This window comes from Perca fluviatilis, chromosome 16 (assembly GCF_010015445.1).
Source record: "Perca fluviatilis chromosome 16, GENO_Pfluv_1.0, whole genome shotgun sequence".
In the NCBI taxonomy this organism is placed as follows: Eukaryota; Metazoa; Chordata; class Actinopteri; order Perciformes; family Percidae; genus Perca; species Perca fluviatilis.
The window spans coordinates 16,281,276-16,296,502 of NC_053127.1; the positions used below are offsets into that span (position 1 = coordinate 16,281,276).

General features: G+C 40.4%; 1 protein-coding gene across 1 annotated transcript in view; it reads right to left on the reverse strand.

Moving 5' to 3' along the window:
• Nucleotides 1–15,227, reverse strand: part of rad50 (RAD50 homolog, double strand break repair protein) — a 32,176-nt gene that overhangs the window by 6,887 nt on the left and 10,062 nt on the right. Inside the window, exons 15-24 of the mRNA XM_039777607.1 lie at nucleotides 14,890–15,127; nucleotides 12,482–12,671; nucleotides 12,050–12,176; nucleotides 11,297–11,490; nucleotides 10,709–10,819; nucleotides 10,242–10,334; nucleotides 9,853–9,966; nucleotides 8,556–8,683; nucleotides 8,253–8,354; nucleotides 7,825–7,947 (exon numbers count right to left, since the gene is read on the reverse strand). Coding sequence (XP_039633541.1) covers nucleotides 7,825–7,947; nucleotides 8,253–8,354; nucleotides 8,556–8,683; nucleotides 9,853–9,966; nucleotides 10,242–10,334; nucleotides 10,709–10,819; nucleotides 11,297–11,490; nucleotides 12,050–12,176; nucleotides 12,482–12,671; nucleotides 14,890–15,127 — 1,420 coding nt within the window. The remainder of the gene's footprint in view (nucleotides 1–7,824; nucleotides 7,948–8,252; nucleotides 8,355–8,555; nucleotides 8,684–9,852; nucleotides 9,967–10,241; nucleotides 10,335–10,708; nucleotides 10,820–11,296; nucleotides 11,491–12,049; nucleotides 12,177–12,481; nucleotides 12,672–14,889; nucleotides 15,128–15,227) is intronic.

Here is a 15,227-nt window from a genome sequence, read left to right on the forward strand (position 1 = left end):
CAACGACCAAAGCTTTGAAGCGTTCGGGTCAGCCCTATTGATTTCGGAAGGAATGAAAGAGTGTTTTTTGGAAAAGAAAGCCAATGAAAAGGCATAATGAGCAAATGCTCTGATGTCCGATTCATGGCCTTAACAGTGACATGTTTGCAATCAAACTGTTGCAATTTTGAAATTAAAACTACTCCGATACAGTCATACATCATTTGTGTGCAAGGATGTGCAATATTGTGCTTTGCTAACCACCTTTTTAGCACAGAAATCAACACCGCAAATGCAAACCTGATGCCACATTACAATGATGCCAATGATAGTAATGAGGTCACATTTCTAGGAAACAAATGTGATAGTTTGTGGTAAGTTTTGTGCTCGTAAGACTTGCAAAGCACTGCATTTTTTTTCTTGGAGCATTTCTGGACCAAAACTTCCCTCTTATTATATACCCTATGTGACTGTATGTTGTAATAATAAATATATACATACAAAGAAAATTTTAAATGTAGTGTTCCAACACTACAGCTACACATTTTGCAAACCCCTCACAAATTTAGCACAACAATTTCTAGTGCATTATGCAATCAGATACAGTCCTAATCAATGACTACTGACGTGTCTGACTGCATTATATTTGTCCACCTACACAAAGTCTACCGCTGCAACACGTAATCCCTTAGCCACAAATGTCATCACTGCTTTGCTTTGTTTGCTGCCAATAGTTGTGCTCTCCATTAATCGAGGGCAAGACGGTTGGAGTTTGGCGGGGGGGTATGCTGAGCGCCTTTAGAATTTAAACATATCACAGAATTAACAGCTGTTCTTACAGCATACATATTAAAATACATATATTTATCAAAACCACTAAGTGTACAGCATTAATCTGTCAACATTACGGGTATATTTGCACATGGTTTATGTGGAGCAGTATTTGGCACTACATTTAACTCAATAAAGAGAAATTACTGTATAATAATGTCCATACGTATTTATATTTGTTTTTTAAACATTTTTAAATCTTATCTTAATTTATCTTATCTTTATTCTGTTCTCACATTTCTTTATGTTGCTGTACTGACACGTGGACTAAAACAAAACCCTTGGTTTGTACTTGGTTAATTAAGATTCAGATTACGGTTCAGAGGAGCACTTAATCAAAAGTAGGCAATCAAACTGAGTAGGCTGCCCCGAGTTGGCTAAATCTTTATTTCTTTTGTCATTAAATGTAGCAGGGCTGAAGCAAAATATCCCAGGCCTGTTTTTTTGGTCTATATAGTGGTCTATAAACCAAATATGATTATACAAGTATAGTATAGTAGTACAAAGTTGCCCAGTTTTCTATAATAAAATTAATCAATTTGGCTCAAATCTATTAAATTATTCGTTAGTGGTACACTGGACATTATGCATAATATTCTACTGTATCACCACACTTAAAAGCGGCATTTGTATTCATTTGATCACAAATGCTGGTGAGTCATGTCTCACTATGTTTTGATATGCAACTGATGACATCCAATTGAGAAGTTAGCATTAAGTTAGTGCTACTGCTGATCCTCTGCACTGCAGCTGACTGAGGTTACATTAGCTTCACACAGGACAGCTAACAGGACGAGTTGCTCCACTGGAGGTCTACATTTTAGAGCTTTAATGGGATGAGCTTAAAACAATGATATTGTAGGATTCTCGTAGGCTACAGATTTGATCATTGGCAAATTATCAAAGATGTTTTATCAATATTAATAAAGTCATGAATATGGTTATTAATAACTTTATCAAATCGACAAACAATCAAAACGGGGCACCACCCTGCAAGTCAGGGACCAATAATCAAACTGTGGAACAGTCTCATTTCTGTGGTAATCCTTTAAAAAGGAAATAAAAGGAAGGGGTGAATCCAAGCACGGACCTGATCGACCGGCGATTATTACAACAAGTACACAAATAATCACAAGCAACTGCTAATTAAGTATAATAAGATTTATTAACGAGATTTAATGCGAAGCATTGGTAGAGAAGGAATCTCTTCGGTCAACAAACTCGAGCCTTGTTGTAGACCCATAAATCTGCTACTAACCGTATTGTGCGATCTTCACAGGTACATCTGACGTATAGTCTTGGCAGTGCAATTCCAAATTTATGTAGCTCATAAGAATGAGAGATAGGGCTCAATTTTATTTACCTACGCATCAGAAGACAGAATGTATACAGACTAGAGTCTGCATTGAGTATTTGTTTTGACATTAAAACATACATACACCAGTCCAAAGGTACATGCACACAGTCACATGTACATACACTGGTGAACCCCAATTCTTTTCTGGAGTGAACCTGTTAACCCCTAACTACTTCACTTTCCTATCTTCCTTCATTTGTTGTTGTTTTTGTTTCACTATATTTTGGGTTAATGTCATATTGAAACAGCTATAATGATTGTACAAGGGATAATTCATTGCTTACCTATTTTGTTTTGTATAAAAAAAATTTGTGTTTAGCTACAGTTAGAAGTCATCTGCCCAGATGCTACCTTAGCCTACTGTCTGCCCAGACACTCTAGCCTCAGCCAACATATGAACATGAACTTGTGAACTGTCTCTCATTCCCAGGAAGGCATGGACTATGTTGATATCAGTTTAACCTTTTCTCCCATGAACTGTATGGTCCTTGGTTTGCTCCAAAGACCGGGGACCAACCGCTCTTCAGAGCAAAAAGGGGGACTGTTGGGGACCAAGAGTCTGGTTAAACCTGATTTTAACCAAAAGGCCTCAGATTAAACTGACCTCTGGATACAGGACACACATGTGCTCAGAGACAAAGGAATCTTGGCCTGTATGTAAACCCCAAAGCCTGGTTAATTCACACCTCTATGTGAAAGTGCCAGCCAGAAGGGAAACGCCTCACAACTGGCAGGAAGTCAAAGGACTACAAGATTGTAGTCTTCACCCTAGGGCTGGGCGATATGGACCAAAAGTCATATCCCGATATATTTTGGCTGAATATCGATATACGATATATATCCCGATATTTTTTTCCGCGAAGTGTTAGCAAATGTTCAGTCAAAGCCCAAATCAAATATGACATGTCACAAGTAGTTTCATAGAAACAGTTGCAAAATCAAATAAATAATAAACCGGTTTCTTCACCTGGTTCATGATTAAATGCTCAGCTGTTCAAATAACAATAAAATGTAAACCTAAATACTGTATAACAGGAGTACCTTTTTTGAAATCAAAGCTCCATAGGCTATTTGTGATTCGTTCCAAAGGTCAATTAAGCTTTAGATATTAATATAATGCCTCATGCCTGTAAGCCTAGGTTATAGTCCCATTCTTCCACTTGATACTGCTTCCACTTAAATAAACTTAAGATGAACTATCGACTACAAAACAAAGAAATTTATTATGATCGGTTCACAGATCTGAGTCCAAACGGAAACTTCACCCTTCTGAACTAAGAGTTTCTGCTTCAAGGTGAAGTTTAAACAGACTGAAATGTCCAGGCTCATTCCTCCACTATTTATTTCTGTATGTTTTGCGTTACATGTAATTTTAACGGGCACTGAGCTCCAGATCCTGCAGCCGAGACGGTCGCTGCCCCGCTGTAGCTTCTTTCCGTCCGCCTGCCGCCGGCAAACTTAGTGGAACTTTCCGCCGATATCGACATACAGTTCGTCCTGGACTACGTGTAAGATCCTACCGATCACCACTCTGTCTTTGGCTGGTCCGATCTGGATCGAGCGGGGACGGCGCAGCGGAGCAAGCGCGCTGTGTTTTGGCCTTGGGGAAGAGACACTGCGGCCGGCCACGGGTCTTCCGCCTCCGGCTACCGGAGCTCAGATTGCTGGTCGGCGGCATATATAATCATAGAAACACATTGTTTCAACTGTTAAATGTTATCCATTGCTGTTTGTTCTTTTTTTGCTTTTCTATCGAAAAAATAAAAAATAACAAGTCCGCAAAATCTTTAGCGTTGATCTGAATGCTTCGGCCCCCTGTTCCAAGATGGCGGCGGGTTTTGACGTATGTTTAGAACCTCACGGCGACATATCTATGGGAGCAAGGATCACATTTGAACTATATTGATATATGCAATATGGTCTAATTCCATATCTCATTTAAAAATATATCGATATATTTGTTTATATCGATATATCGCCCAGCCCTACTTCACCCTATCAAGAGTTTTGAGTCTTCCTATTGGTTCAGTGGGACCATAAACACAGCATGCAGTCTTGACCTATAAATAAGCCTGATCACCCAAAATCCTGTTGTCTTCACTTGCAACTCACGTTGCTGACAGGAGGCGCGCAAGCGCTTGTGCTCAACTTCTATTTTCTGGAGAAAGTGGATTTAATTTCGGAGGATCCTATGAAAAACGCACCAGTGTTTTTCATAACTGCAGTGAGAAGGAAACAACGTTTTTCTTCTCAAAGTCGGCCAAACTTTCCCCCTTTGCTGCCGTTTTGGAGGGAGTTTCTCCATGGCTGCTGACGAGCGCTAGGGAATTCGTTCTGTTTCATTTCTGTGGAAATCTATGGACAGAAACAAACGGACTGAATGCACCGTAAAAAGGCTGACGTCTGGGCAGAGATAAGTAGTGTGTTTATTAATGAGCAAAGGGTTCGCTACCATTGTTGCCATTAATGTGATCTGATTTAATCATGTACTGGTCCATATGTGATTATTAATCTGTTCTGTGAATGTATAATCGATCAATTATACCGTTGGTTTATGTTGTGTTAAGTAGCTGGTTTAAAACCGTAAGCACTACCTGCTAAGTCATTCGTTTCATGGAGTTTAGTTACTGTCTGCGATAGAATCGCGAAAATCAGCTGTTAGCTACTGGAGTGGTTATAGTGACGTTTCCCTCAGCAAAACCAAAAGTCTCAGTCTGTCCTAATCACACGTTAGCCCAGACCGGAGTGGCTGAGGGGAACTGGGTCATTATCGATAATTAAGATCAAAGTGCCTCTTTTCTTTACTCTTCTTCTCTTTCTCCTATTACTAACACACACACGACACAGGCTAGCCGCGTAGCTCCCGAGCTAACGCTGTAGGCTAGCTTCACACGTGGAGTCGGCATCACCTTGTCCAGTGCTAACACATGACCTAGCATACTAGGTTAAGCGTGTGCGTTGCCTAGCAACCCCCTCGGCTTCTTCAGCCCCTCCCAGTGTATGCAGCACCACTACCGCCCTCTTGAGGCTAAATAGTTTTGTGCAGCTCACAGGAGTATCCAGTTTGGTTTTTGTGTTAGGCCTACATTTTGACACCGCCCCTCCTTCACACACACACACACACACACACACACACACACACACACACACACACACACACACACACACACACAAAAAAAAACACACACACACACACACACACACACACACACACACACACACACACACACACACACACACACACACACACACACACACACACACACACACACACACACACACACACACACACACACCTTTGTTTTGGTTGCGATATGGTAAAAGATACACAAGTTTATTATTGAAGGATTATTGATTAGCTACTGATAATTGTGACGTTAATAAATCTTATTATACTTAATTAGCAGTTGCTTGTGATTATTTGTGTACTTGTTGTAATAATCGCCGGTCGATCAGGTCCGTGCTTGGATTCACCCCTTCCTTTATTTCCTTTTTAAAGGATTACCACAGAAATGAGACTGTTCCACAGTTTGATTGGTCCCCTATATTGGTCCCTGACTTGCAGGGTGGTGCCCCGTTTTGATTGTTTGTCGATTTGATAAAGTTATTAATAACCATATTCATAACTTTATTAATATTGATAAAACATCTTTGATAATTTGCCAATGATCAAATCTGTACCCTACGAGAATCCTACAATATGATGTGTGTAAAACAAGTTTAACATGAAAAGAGAATATCCAAACTCCACACAGGAAGGCCCAAGCAGGTTGATATGTACCCAGAACCTTCTTGCTGTGAGGTGACAATTACTCACGGTGCCATCCTCATTAGTAATAATTAATAGTCAAATGTTTATCTGTGTAACCATCCAGCTGAGACATTTCAAAAGCTCCCAGTGTTACTGCCTGGAAAAGTTACATAAGAAATGACATCACTGTTCAAACTCAGTTTCCCCACTACAATGCAACTGACCTTTTCGCTAACAACCTAAAAACTTTGTGGTGAGTTTGACAGCCTAAATTTAAAAAGGGCCAGATAAGGAGGACACAGACGGATGTCTCATAACAGGAAATCTACTAGAGCTGGTTCAACAAAGGATGTGCTAGAGTTGACATTCTGTTGTGTTATTTTTTTATACATGTCTCTGCATTTGGAGGAATTGATTTGAGAGCTGCAGTTTGAGTTTATTAATATAAATGAATATATATGTTTTCATTGCGTTATTGGTTCTTCTAAATATTCCTGCCATCGTCTTACATTCTTTAAAAATTCTCTAGCCTTTTTACATGTGGCAACATTCGTCTCTGTGGTTTTTTTGACGCTGAAATCATTCAATCAGTTTCTGTTTCTTTAAATCTGTTTCAATTTGTGTCATTGTATACGTATATATTCACTTTCCCAGGCTGAGTAAACGTCTGACACTTGCTTCTACAGTACTAGTAAAGTACCATCTACTCTGATATTTGTTAAGATTATATTAATATAAGGTATGTCATATGGAGTAGTTATTTCCAGCTTACAGTATGAAAATTCTAGAAAAGATTTGTCTTCGTGTGAGATAGATAGATAGATAGATAGATAGATAGATAGATATAAAACACTACTAACACCTATGCTTGGGTGCCGAACTCTGTACTTTTTTGGGTACCTACCAAATTACGTCGGTACTACGGAAGACCGATTCATGTTAAATCAAACGGTGTCAAATTTCAGTACCGCAAGCTTATCTGTCCTCTCTGCATGTTGACAGAGAGCAGGGCTCAGCTGGCACAACACACACACACACACACACACACACACACACACACACACACACACACACACACACACACACACACACACACACACACACACACACACACACACACACACACACACACACACACACACACACACAACCGTTGACTTGGCAGTTTGTTAAGTCACAATGAGTCACAGCATTGCCGATAAAGCAGTTGCAAGTGTAGCTACACTTTTCAAAACTCCAAGCTGACACCATTCACTATAATATAGTATTAATGGCAAGGCGAAAGCTGTCGCGATGCAGTTAACGTTACAATTCCTCTGAGACAGACAGGAACCCCAGTTGTTCTCTGTGCCCTGGTGACTGACTGACAGGCATAGGTTGTAGGGCAAGGTAACTTTTTTCTATAGCACATTTCAGCAACAAGGCAATTCAAAACACTTTACATAAAAAATTAAAGAGCAGTTTAAAAAGAGACAGAAAAGAAATGATGGCTAAAATAGAATAAGGAACAAATACAAAAATAAAAGTCAAAGTGCGGTGTAAGAAGTAAATAATTATTTGATTTAATAGGTTGTATGGATGGGTTTGGGAGGAGAGAAGGAGGAGTTTTATTTTGTGTAGTGTGTAAAATTGTCTAACTAAATAACAAAATAGTAAATAGGATAAGTAGTTTTAGAATTATTTTTACATCTGAAATACATTTCTTTTTGAGAATTGTTATTACAGAGGGAAAGTACCAAAAAAGGTACTGTTGGGTAACAGAACCAAATTTCAGGGACCAGTATTGGTACTGGAAAAAAATTGAAAAGTACCCAACCCTCCCCCTGATTAGTTAAACTTGAATTAAATTGAGAAATGCTTTTTGGTTAATACCTATTATAAGTGTACATGTTCAGGCAACACTTACTGATCAAGGGCCTTGTAGTAGAGATCCAGGTCTTTAATGACCAGCTCGGTTGTCCTCATTGTGATCATCTTGTTTTTGTAGCGCTCATCAGCTTTGTCATACTGATCTTCTCGCAGCTCTTTTCTGCAAGCAACCAGTTTAAAGAGAGATCAATTGATGGAAAAAAAAAAATCATATTATTAACAATAAGCAGGATCCATCAGTAGTAATAAATACTAAAGTAGCCAAAGGGCTGGACAGAAACCAGCAAAACAATGCCCTTTGTTTCTGTGGCTCAGTCATTAAGTGATGAAAGTGGTAGTATTTTCTTTAAGGTGCATTGACATAGGACAGCCTTAGATACTAGATTGGTATAATAATGAACATCTCATTTGAATTTGGTTAAGCTCTGTGCTGTGTAAACCCAACAATAGATCTGCATATCTCACCTGTAATGCAGTATCTCCTCTTCGAAACCTTTTTGACGACCCAGTGCAATACTGCGGTTCTTCTTCAAATCTTCCAACTTGCGATCCGCTTCGCGACGTTCTCTGGACAACCACAGAAAGCGACAAGGTAATATTACTACCAGCCTGACCACAAGTAACCTTAAAAAGTGTAACACCACCGAGGCAAAAGAGAGTGGGGATGTCTTGAACAGTTAGTCTCTGTGCAGCTTGGTTCCCTTTTAGGACTCTATCAAATGTATTGATCTTACAGATGATTAATAAAAGGTGTAGTGCTCTTCTTACTGGCGTAGCTGCAAGACCTGCATGTTGCCCATGTCTTTCATTAGAGCCTCGCGCTTAGCCACAAGCTCCTTCAACTCCTCCATACGTTTCCTCAAGGTCAGGTTGTCTTGCAGCCAGCGCTCCTGGACCTAAGAAATATAAAAAAAGGTTAAAAAAGTAACTTAACTACTAACAAAAGCGTGGGGCCGTGTCCCTGCAGTGAACAACAGTGGAGGAGCTGAGTAGGTGTTCGGGGTCAACACTGATGAAGGCCAGAAGCCAAAACATCTGTCTATTGGCGCTTTTCCATTACATGGTACCTGCTCGACTCGCCACTACTCTACTCGCCTTTTTTGGTTTTCCATTACGAAAAAAAGTACCTGGTACCTGCTAACATACTTTTTTTAGTACCACCTCAGTCGAGGTTCCAAGCGAGTTGAGGCGAGCCGAAAAGGTGACGTGAAAACCTGCAGGCTGCTGACTGGTCGGAAAGAATCGTCACTGATCACTGCATTGCTAGCGAGAGACAGCATTTTTAAATAGTTTAGCCAGCGGTGTTTTTTTGCTGCCGGAGGCTCCACGCAGAGCTTTCTCCGTAGCATACAAGTGGCCTGATGTTTATACTTGTGCGCTGGTGTGTGCATGTGTGATGTGTGTGTGTGGGGAGCTGGTGAGCGAGGGAGAAGTGAGAGAGTGACGGCGATTATCTCCGCAGCGAGTAGCGACTCTAGAGTCATATATATGTGAGAGAAACAAAGTGTCTCCCCTGTTCTTTCTGACCACGGTGGGAAATCTGGAGCAGTAAACGTTAACCATCTCTTTGATATCATGTTTACGGAGACGGAGAACCAGGAAATGAGTCGGGGGAAAGCAACACTACTAAGCCACGCACACGGCAGTCGCTATGACAACCAGCCATGCTGAGGTGGTACTAAAATCTGCAATGGAAAATGGACGCACAGCGTGTCAAGGCGAGTAGAGTCGAGGCGAGTCGAGCAGGTACCATGTAATGGAAAAACGCCATATCAATAAAGTTGTTTTAATGCTTCAAGTGTTGCTGGAGTTTTGACCTTTTAAGACTGATACCCTTCTCCATCTTGTGAGTAAATTAAGTTGTGCCAGAAAACCAGACTCTACTGGGTGTTTTACAGTTACGGAACGTATGGCACAGTGTTTCACCTCCACAGCTTAAGTTAATAACTAACTTATTTGCAACAACCAGTACAATGGGCGATTGGACTTTCAAATGTCTTTAAAAAGTAAAAGAAAAGAGAATTTAAGACGAGAATGAACACAATAATGACTCAAGAGGCTGTACCTTTTGAGTGTCTATGTCCTGACGGATGTTTCCCATCTCCTTGTTGATCTTGTCTTTATACTTCTCAGCCTCATGGAGCTGAGTGTTGGTTTCTTGAAGCTCAGACTCTTTTTGCTGCAACAGCAACAACAGACAATGTCAATAAAGTTCAGTTCCTTCAAAAAGGAATTATCCAACACAATTAGAGCCTAGCGTCTACGGCGAATATCAAAGGAAAGAATGACAAAAGCTGTTCAAAGAAAAAGGAAAGCTGGTGTTTCCGAGTCAATGAAGACTGCATATGTTTACCTTTTATGGTAACCATGTGTATGTAATGTCCATCACAAAATGACCCATAGAGGTATCAGAGATGCAGATTTTATCAAGTATGATAGTGGCAAACATGTTACCTCTTTGTATTCGTCTTTGCTGTCATCGACATATTTGGTGATGTCTCTTTCCAAGGTGCTGATCGCCTTCACTTTCTCTTTAATGGCATTGATCTGTCAGAGGCAAAGTGTTAGAATAGGGACTGCTTTTAGTCCATCCTTACCATTTTTGTGTAGCCTAATTTGTTGTAAAAACGCTTTCAGAAAATTAAAACATAATTCTATCTCACTGTTGAATATGAATGTTTCGCTAATAAACGTAGAAAAGAAGCATATCAAAAGGCCCATTGTTAGCATTTTCTGTTCAAGCAAATATAGAGGGAGTTACACGAACAGAGGAAAGAGATAAAATGGAGAGGAGGATATAATCTACCTTGTCTATTCCCATGGGTGTGAAACAACAGTTTGTTGCTGAATTTATGCTACAGTACAGGTTTCAGTACAGAGAAAGAGTACAGTAAAAGAGACAAAAGTGAGAATGTGTCCACCTTCTCCTGCCCCTCTTCCTGCCTCTGCCTCTTGCGCTCCACCAACTCCAGCTTCTCTTGTTGCAGCTTCTCCAGAGCAGCAGCCAAAGGGGACAGCTGTTCCTTCGCTTCCTGGTTGGACACAAAGTGAGAGGAAAAGTGAAAACATAGCTAGAAAAATATAAATGAAGCATACAATAACATGTCAAATAGAAACACATGAAATAAAAGTAAAGTCAAAGAAGGTACACACTACAGCATTATATTTACTGTGTACTTGTACATGGAAGTAGAACTTACGAGGTGTACGTGACTTGATGCAGGCCGTGCACAGTAAGAATAGGCAAATAATACTGCATTGTACTGTATATAAAGAAATGGGTTTGTGTATGGAACAGAACTTTGAAAACTGACAGAAAAAACATGATGCGCAAAAGGTGCATTGTACTCTCATAAGAGGGTGAACTTGAACTTCAAACGATAAAAAGTGTAAACACTACAACAATCTTGTGTCCTGCATATTTGTGTGAGCGCTGCAGCTATTAGCAAGTGCCTCTACATCAACATTTTACAAGAAATAGCTCATATAAAACAAAAACAAAGAAATACCCTGATATCCCTGGTTAAGGCCTGTATTTCAGTGGTGAACTCGACACACTGCTCCTCCAGCTGCTGCTGCTTCTGCATATCACTGCTCAGCTGGAGTTTCTCTGCTCTGGTCTCATTCACAGCACCTTTCAAAATCTGAATCTGATCCTGCTGGTCCTGGATCAGCTTACGCTTCAGCTCCATCTTGCTGGAGGCTGCAGGGTCACAAAAAGTTACAAAGAAACAAAGACAAAAATGCAAAAAGAATTGCTTCAACTCCATTCCCTTTTCCATCAGACTCCTGAAGTCAACAATCAACAAACAAGTGTAGATGTTCTCCAAAGCAAAGTTTTTTGCTCAATTGGGTTTAATGATGAACGCCACCTAAATGCCTCATTTACTCCCATTACTTTGATTGATTTCCTATTCTAAGCATGCTTCAAGTCTCTGAAAGTTGAGATTCCTACTTTAAGATGCATATATCGTTGAGATATTTAGCCTATTTTTTAAGTAAGCCACTCTGTCGCCAGTTTATTAGGTAAACCTAGCTAACACTAATTCAGTCTAATACATCAGTCCTAGGGCTGGGTACCGAACGTCGATACTTTTATGGCACCGAAACGAAATTATTTATCTTTCTGATACATTTGGCTCCAAATCTCAGCAATTAAAGTAAAGAGGAGTAAAATAAACGTGGTGGCAAAACTACAACATAAGACCCAGACAGTAGAAAAATGGAATTTCTCTGAGTATGCCTGTATTATATCAGCTTACTGGTATCTAGCTTGTGCTGAGTTTCTTGTTTCTCCTGACTGACTTGCTGGACGGTTCTGGTCAGGTCTACTCCCTGGAGTTTGGCTGCCTGCTGAGCCAACTTCCTCTCCAACTCTTTAAGGTCCATCTGGAAAGAATTAAACAGTAATGTGAAGAAAGTCAGGGTGGATAGATATTTTCAGGAATTAGCAATGTCATACAGTCGTTTCTCTTAATCACCAAGATTTTTCAGTGTCACAATTCAAATGCAAATTTTCTTGACCGAGACTGCTGTTATTTGTAACTTTCATATCAGAGAAATAGAGACAATGACAAGAAAAGGAAAGAGTTTAATAGAGAGAGGCAAGACACAGCCAGGAACTGGTCAGAATGTCCAGGATGAAAAAGTGACAAAGGGGGCCAAAAAGAGTGAGACAGATAGGAGGATGGTACCAGGTATCTGTCCATGAGAGATATGTCCTGCAGACAAGCCTTGGCTGTTTCCTCCTCTGACATCAGGGTAGCAAGCAGAGCCTCCTGCTCCTCCACGTCGCCCTTTAGCCTCTCGATTTCTCTGTTCACAGTCTGCAGGCGGTTTCTCAACTCAGGCAACTCCTTTTCCTGAAACTGTACAATGGACTGCCTGGGAGGCAAGAAAGAAAATAGAAATATACCTTGAGCAGAGAATAAAGATGTAGGTTACATTTATTTAGATACTGTCATCCAACATGCTCTCTTTTTTGACTCCCTGCGTTTATCATGGGGGAACCGTTTTCTCTGAAGCCTCCTGGGGATGTAAGAAAGGATGCCCAGGCATTTGAGGCCTTCATTTCCACAGGACAGATGAAGACATGAAAGGGGAGAGAGAAGGGGAATGACATGCAGCAAAGGGCCACAGGTCAGAGTCGAACCTGCGGCCGCTGCGTCGAGGAGTAAACCTCTATATATGTGCGCCTGCTCTACCAACTGAGCTAAGCCAGCCACAGGATGCCCACTTCTTTCTGGAATTTGTAATGAGTTACACCACAAGTTTCAACACACACTGAGATAATTTTGAAAATTGTCTAGGATTTGATGTCCTGAGGGTACGCCTAACCTGAAAGGCTAAGAGAAGGCCTAATCAGTGACCCAATAACTAAACCATTTCAGATTAAGTTTGCAAAATTGTTTGTTTGGATAAGTTTCCACTAAATGTAGATGATGATCCATTATCTTACTTGGGTTTTCAGATAAACAGTAAATAAGTTAACTAAACCATCTCAATCTGCTGATGAAAGCCACAAGATAGAAATCGGACAAATCAAGTGGATCTTGAGATAAGACTTTTTTTATTTTTTTTTATTTTTTTAAATGTATTGCATGTTTAACTTGAGCTTACTAGATCCCAGAACCAGTACCCCATACCCCAAAATATGATTTGGTTGCAGGCCATTTTGGGAGAGGTCTATCAATTAAACCCTTACTGTATGTACAGTATTGTATGCTTTGTACTTTGTGTATTTGTTTTGAATGAGCTTACCTCTGCAATTTCGATAAGTTTAATTGCTCTGAATGTCACCTCATTTGTTGAAATTTGTTTTGTTTTTTTATCGAAGGGGTTGGCTCTCAACCATTCTGCTCTCAACAGTGGGATTCTGCTCAGGTCATGAAAAGACAGTGGAGAGAACCAGTTATCAATCATAAGAGAATCTGGCTCCATCTGGTGGGGTACATAAAACCTGTGCCCTACTTTTTTATTTTTATTTTTTAAACTAAATGGGAGAAGAAAAATGCAAAAAGAAGTCCACTTATATACTTGTCATCTAAAAAACACATTCCAATTGATCTAAAGCAATATGAAAGCACCTTTGGATTTCACACCACTGACCCGGGTTAGGCCAGGGTTGTCTGATCAGGGTTCAACCTTTATTTTGGAAATTCAAACCAAGCCATACAACATGTCTATCCCTGATCATGACAATTCAGGGATCACCTGTGTCAATCTGGGAGCAATGCATAACAATTACCTACCTAAGTGCTAGAAATGGGCGGGGCTTTACACATCATATTCAGTGAACAGCTAACATCACATACTCCAGTCCAGCTGTATACCAGCAGAACTAATGTTTTGTAGCTACATGAATTTGTCATTGTACAGTAGGGAGAGATTGTGATTACGTTGTAAAGCACAAATAAATAACCATCAAACACTGATTTTGTGCAGACTGACTTCTCCGCCTCTGCATATTTATTGCAGCAGCTGAACAAGGAAGTAGGTTACTCTAGTATTGATTTATGACCACTGTAAGATGAGGGGAGAACATTTCTCTTTGTTTGATATCATTAAAAGCAAAGTTGGGCTTTGCTGCTGGCTTCATGACTCATTTTTTAAAAAGACAGAGAAAATAGAAATAACCCCAACCCTTTTACAGGCAAAACCTGACTGCAAAAACTTTGCCACCGCTCTGCAAAAGGCAGACTAGTGAACATCTGGACACCCACTGTGAGCGGACTGTTCGCAAATGAATTGAACCGCTCCACTCTGCTGTTGTTGAAGCTGCCTGTGAAAATCCTAGTTTTATACAGTCTATGGTGAAAACCCAGCGTAAAGCAAAGGCAATGAAAGGCATTCATGGTGTTCACAAAAAGCGACAGAAGTACTTATGTGAATAATAAAAAACAAAATTGAGAGAGTTCAAATCCTGCGTACTTTCTCTGCGGACACTGGTCGACAATCACTTTATTTGAAGCATGCTGATGTTTTTAGTTTCCCTATTGGAGTAGTTTAAGTGCATTAAATCTTTTCCTATTTCCCGAGCATACAGTACACTTGTTGCACTACTACACAACCTCTGCGTTGCCACAGCCAGTTTTCTGCATACCTGACAGGTCTGAGAGCCATCATCTCATCTCTTTTCTTCTCCTTCCTCTTCAGGTCCTGCTCTGTGTTTTTCAGCTTGTCTGGCACCAGGCGTAGTTTGGACTGCATGTCGCTGATAACTTCCTGCAGATCAGATTCTGAGGGGAACGTCCGCTGGCACACAGGGCAGCAGGGCTCTCTCTCCTCCGTCAGCTGGCTGATGAACTGGGTGTACACTGCTGTAGCTCCGGCTAGCATGGCTGTAAAAACACAGGTGGAGGAAGAGAGAACAAATGTATGAAATCTTTATTTATACTACTTTCATCACTTGGACTGTGAGGTTAAAATGGACTATCTGCC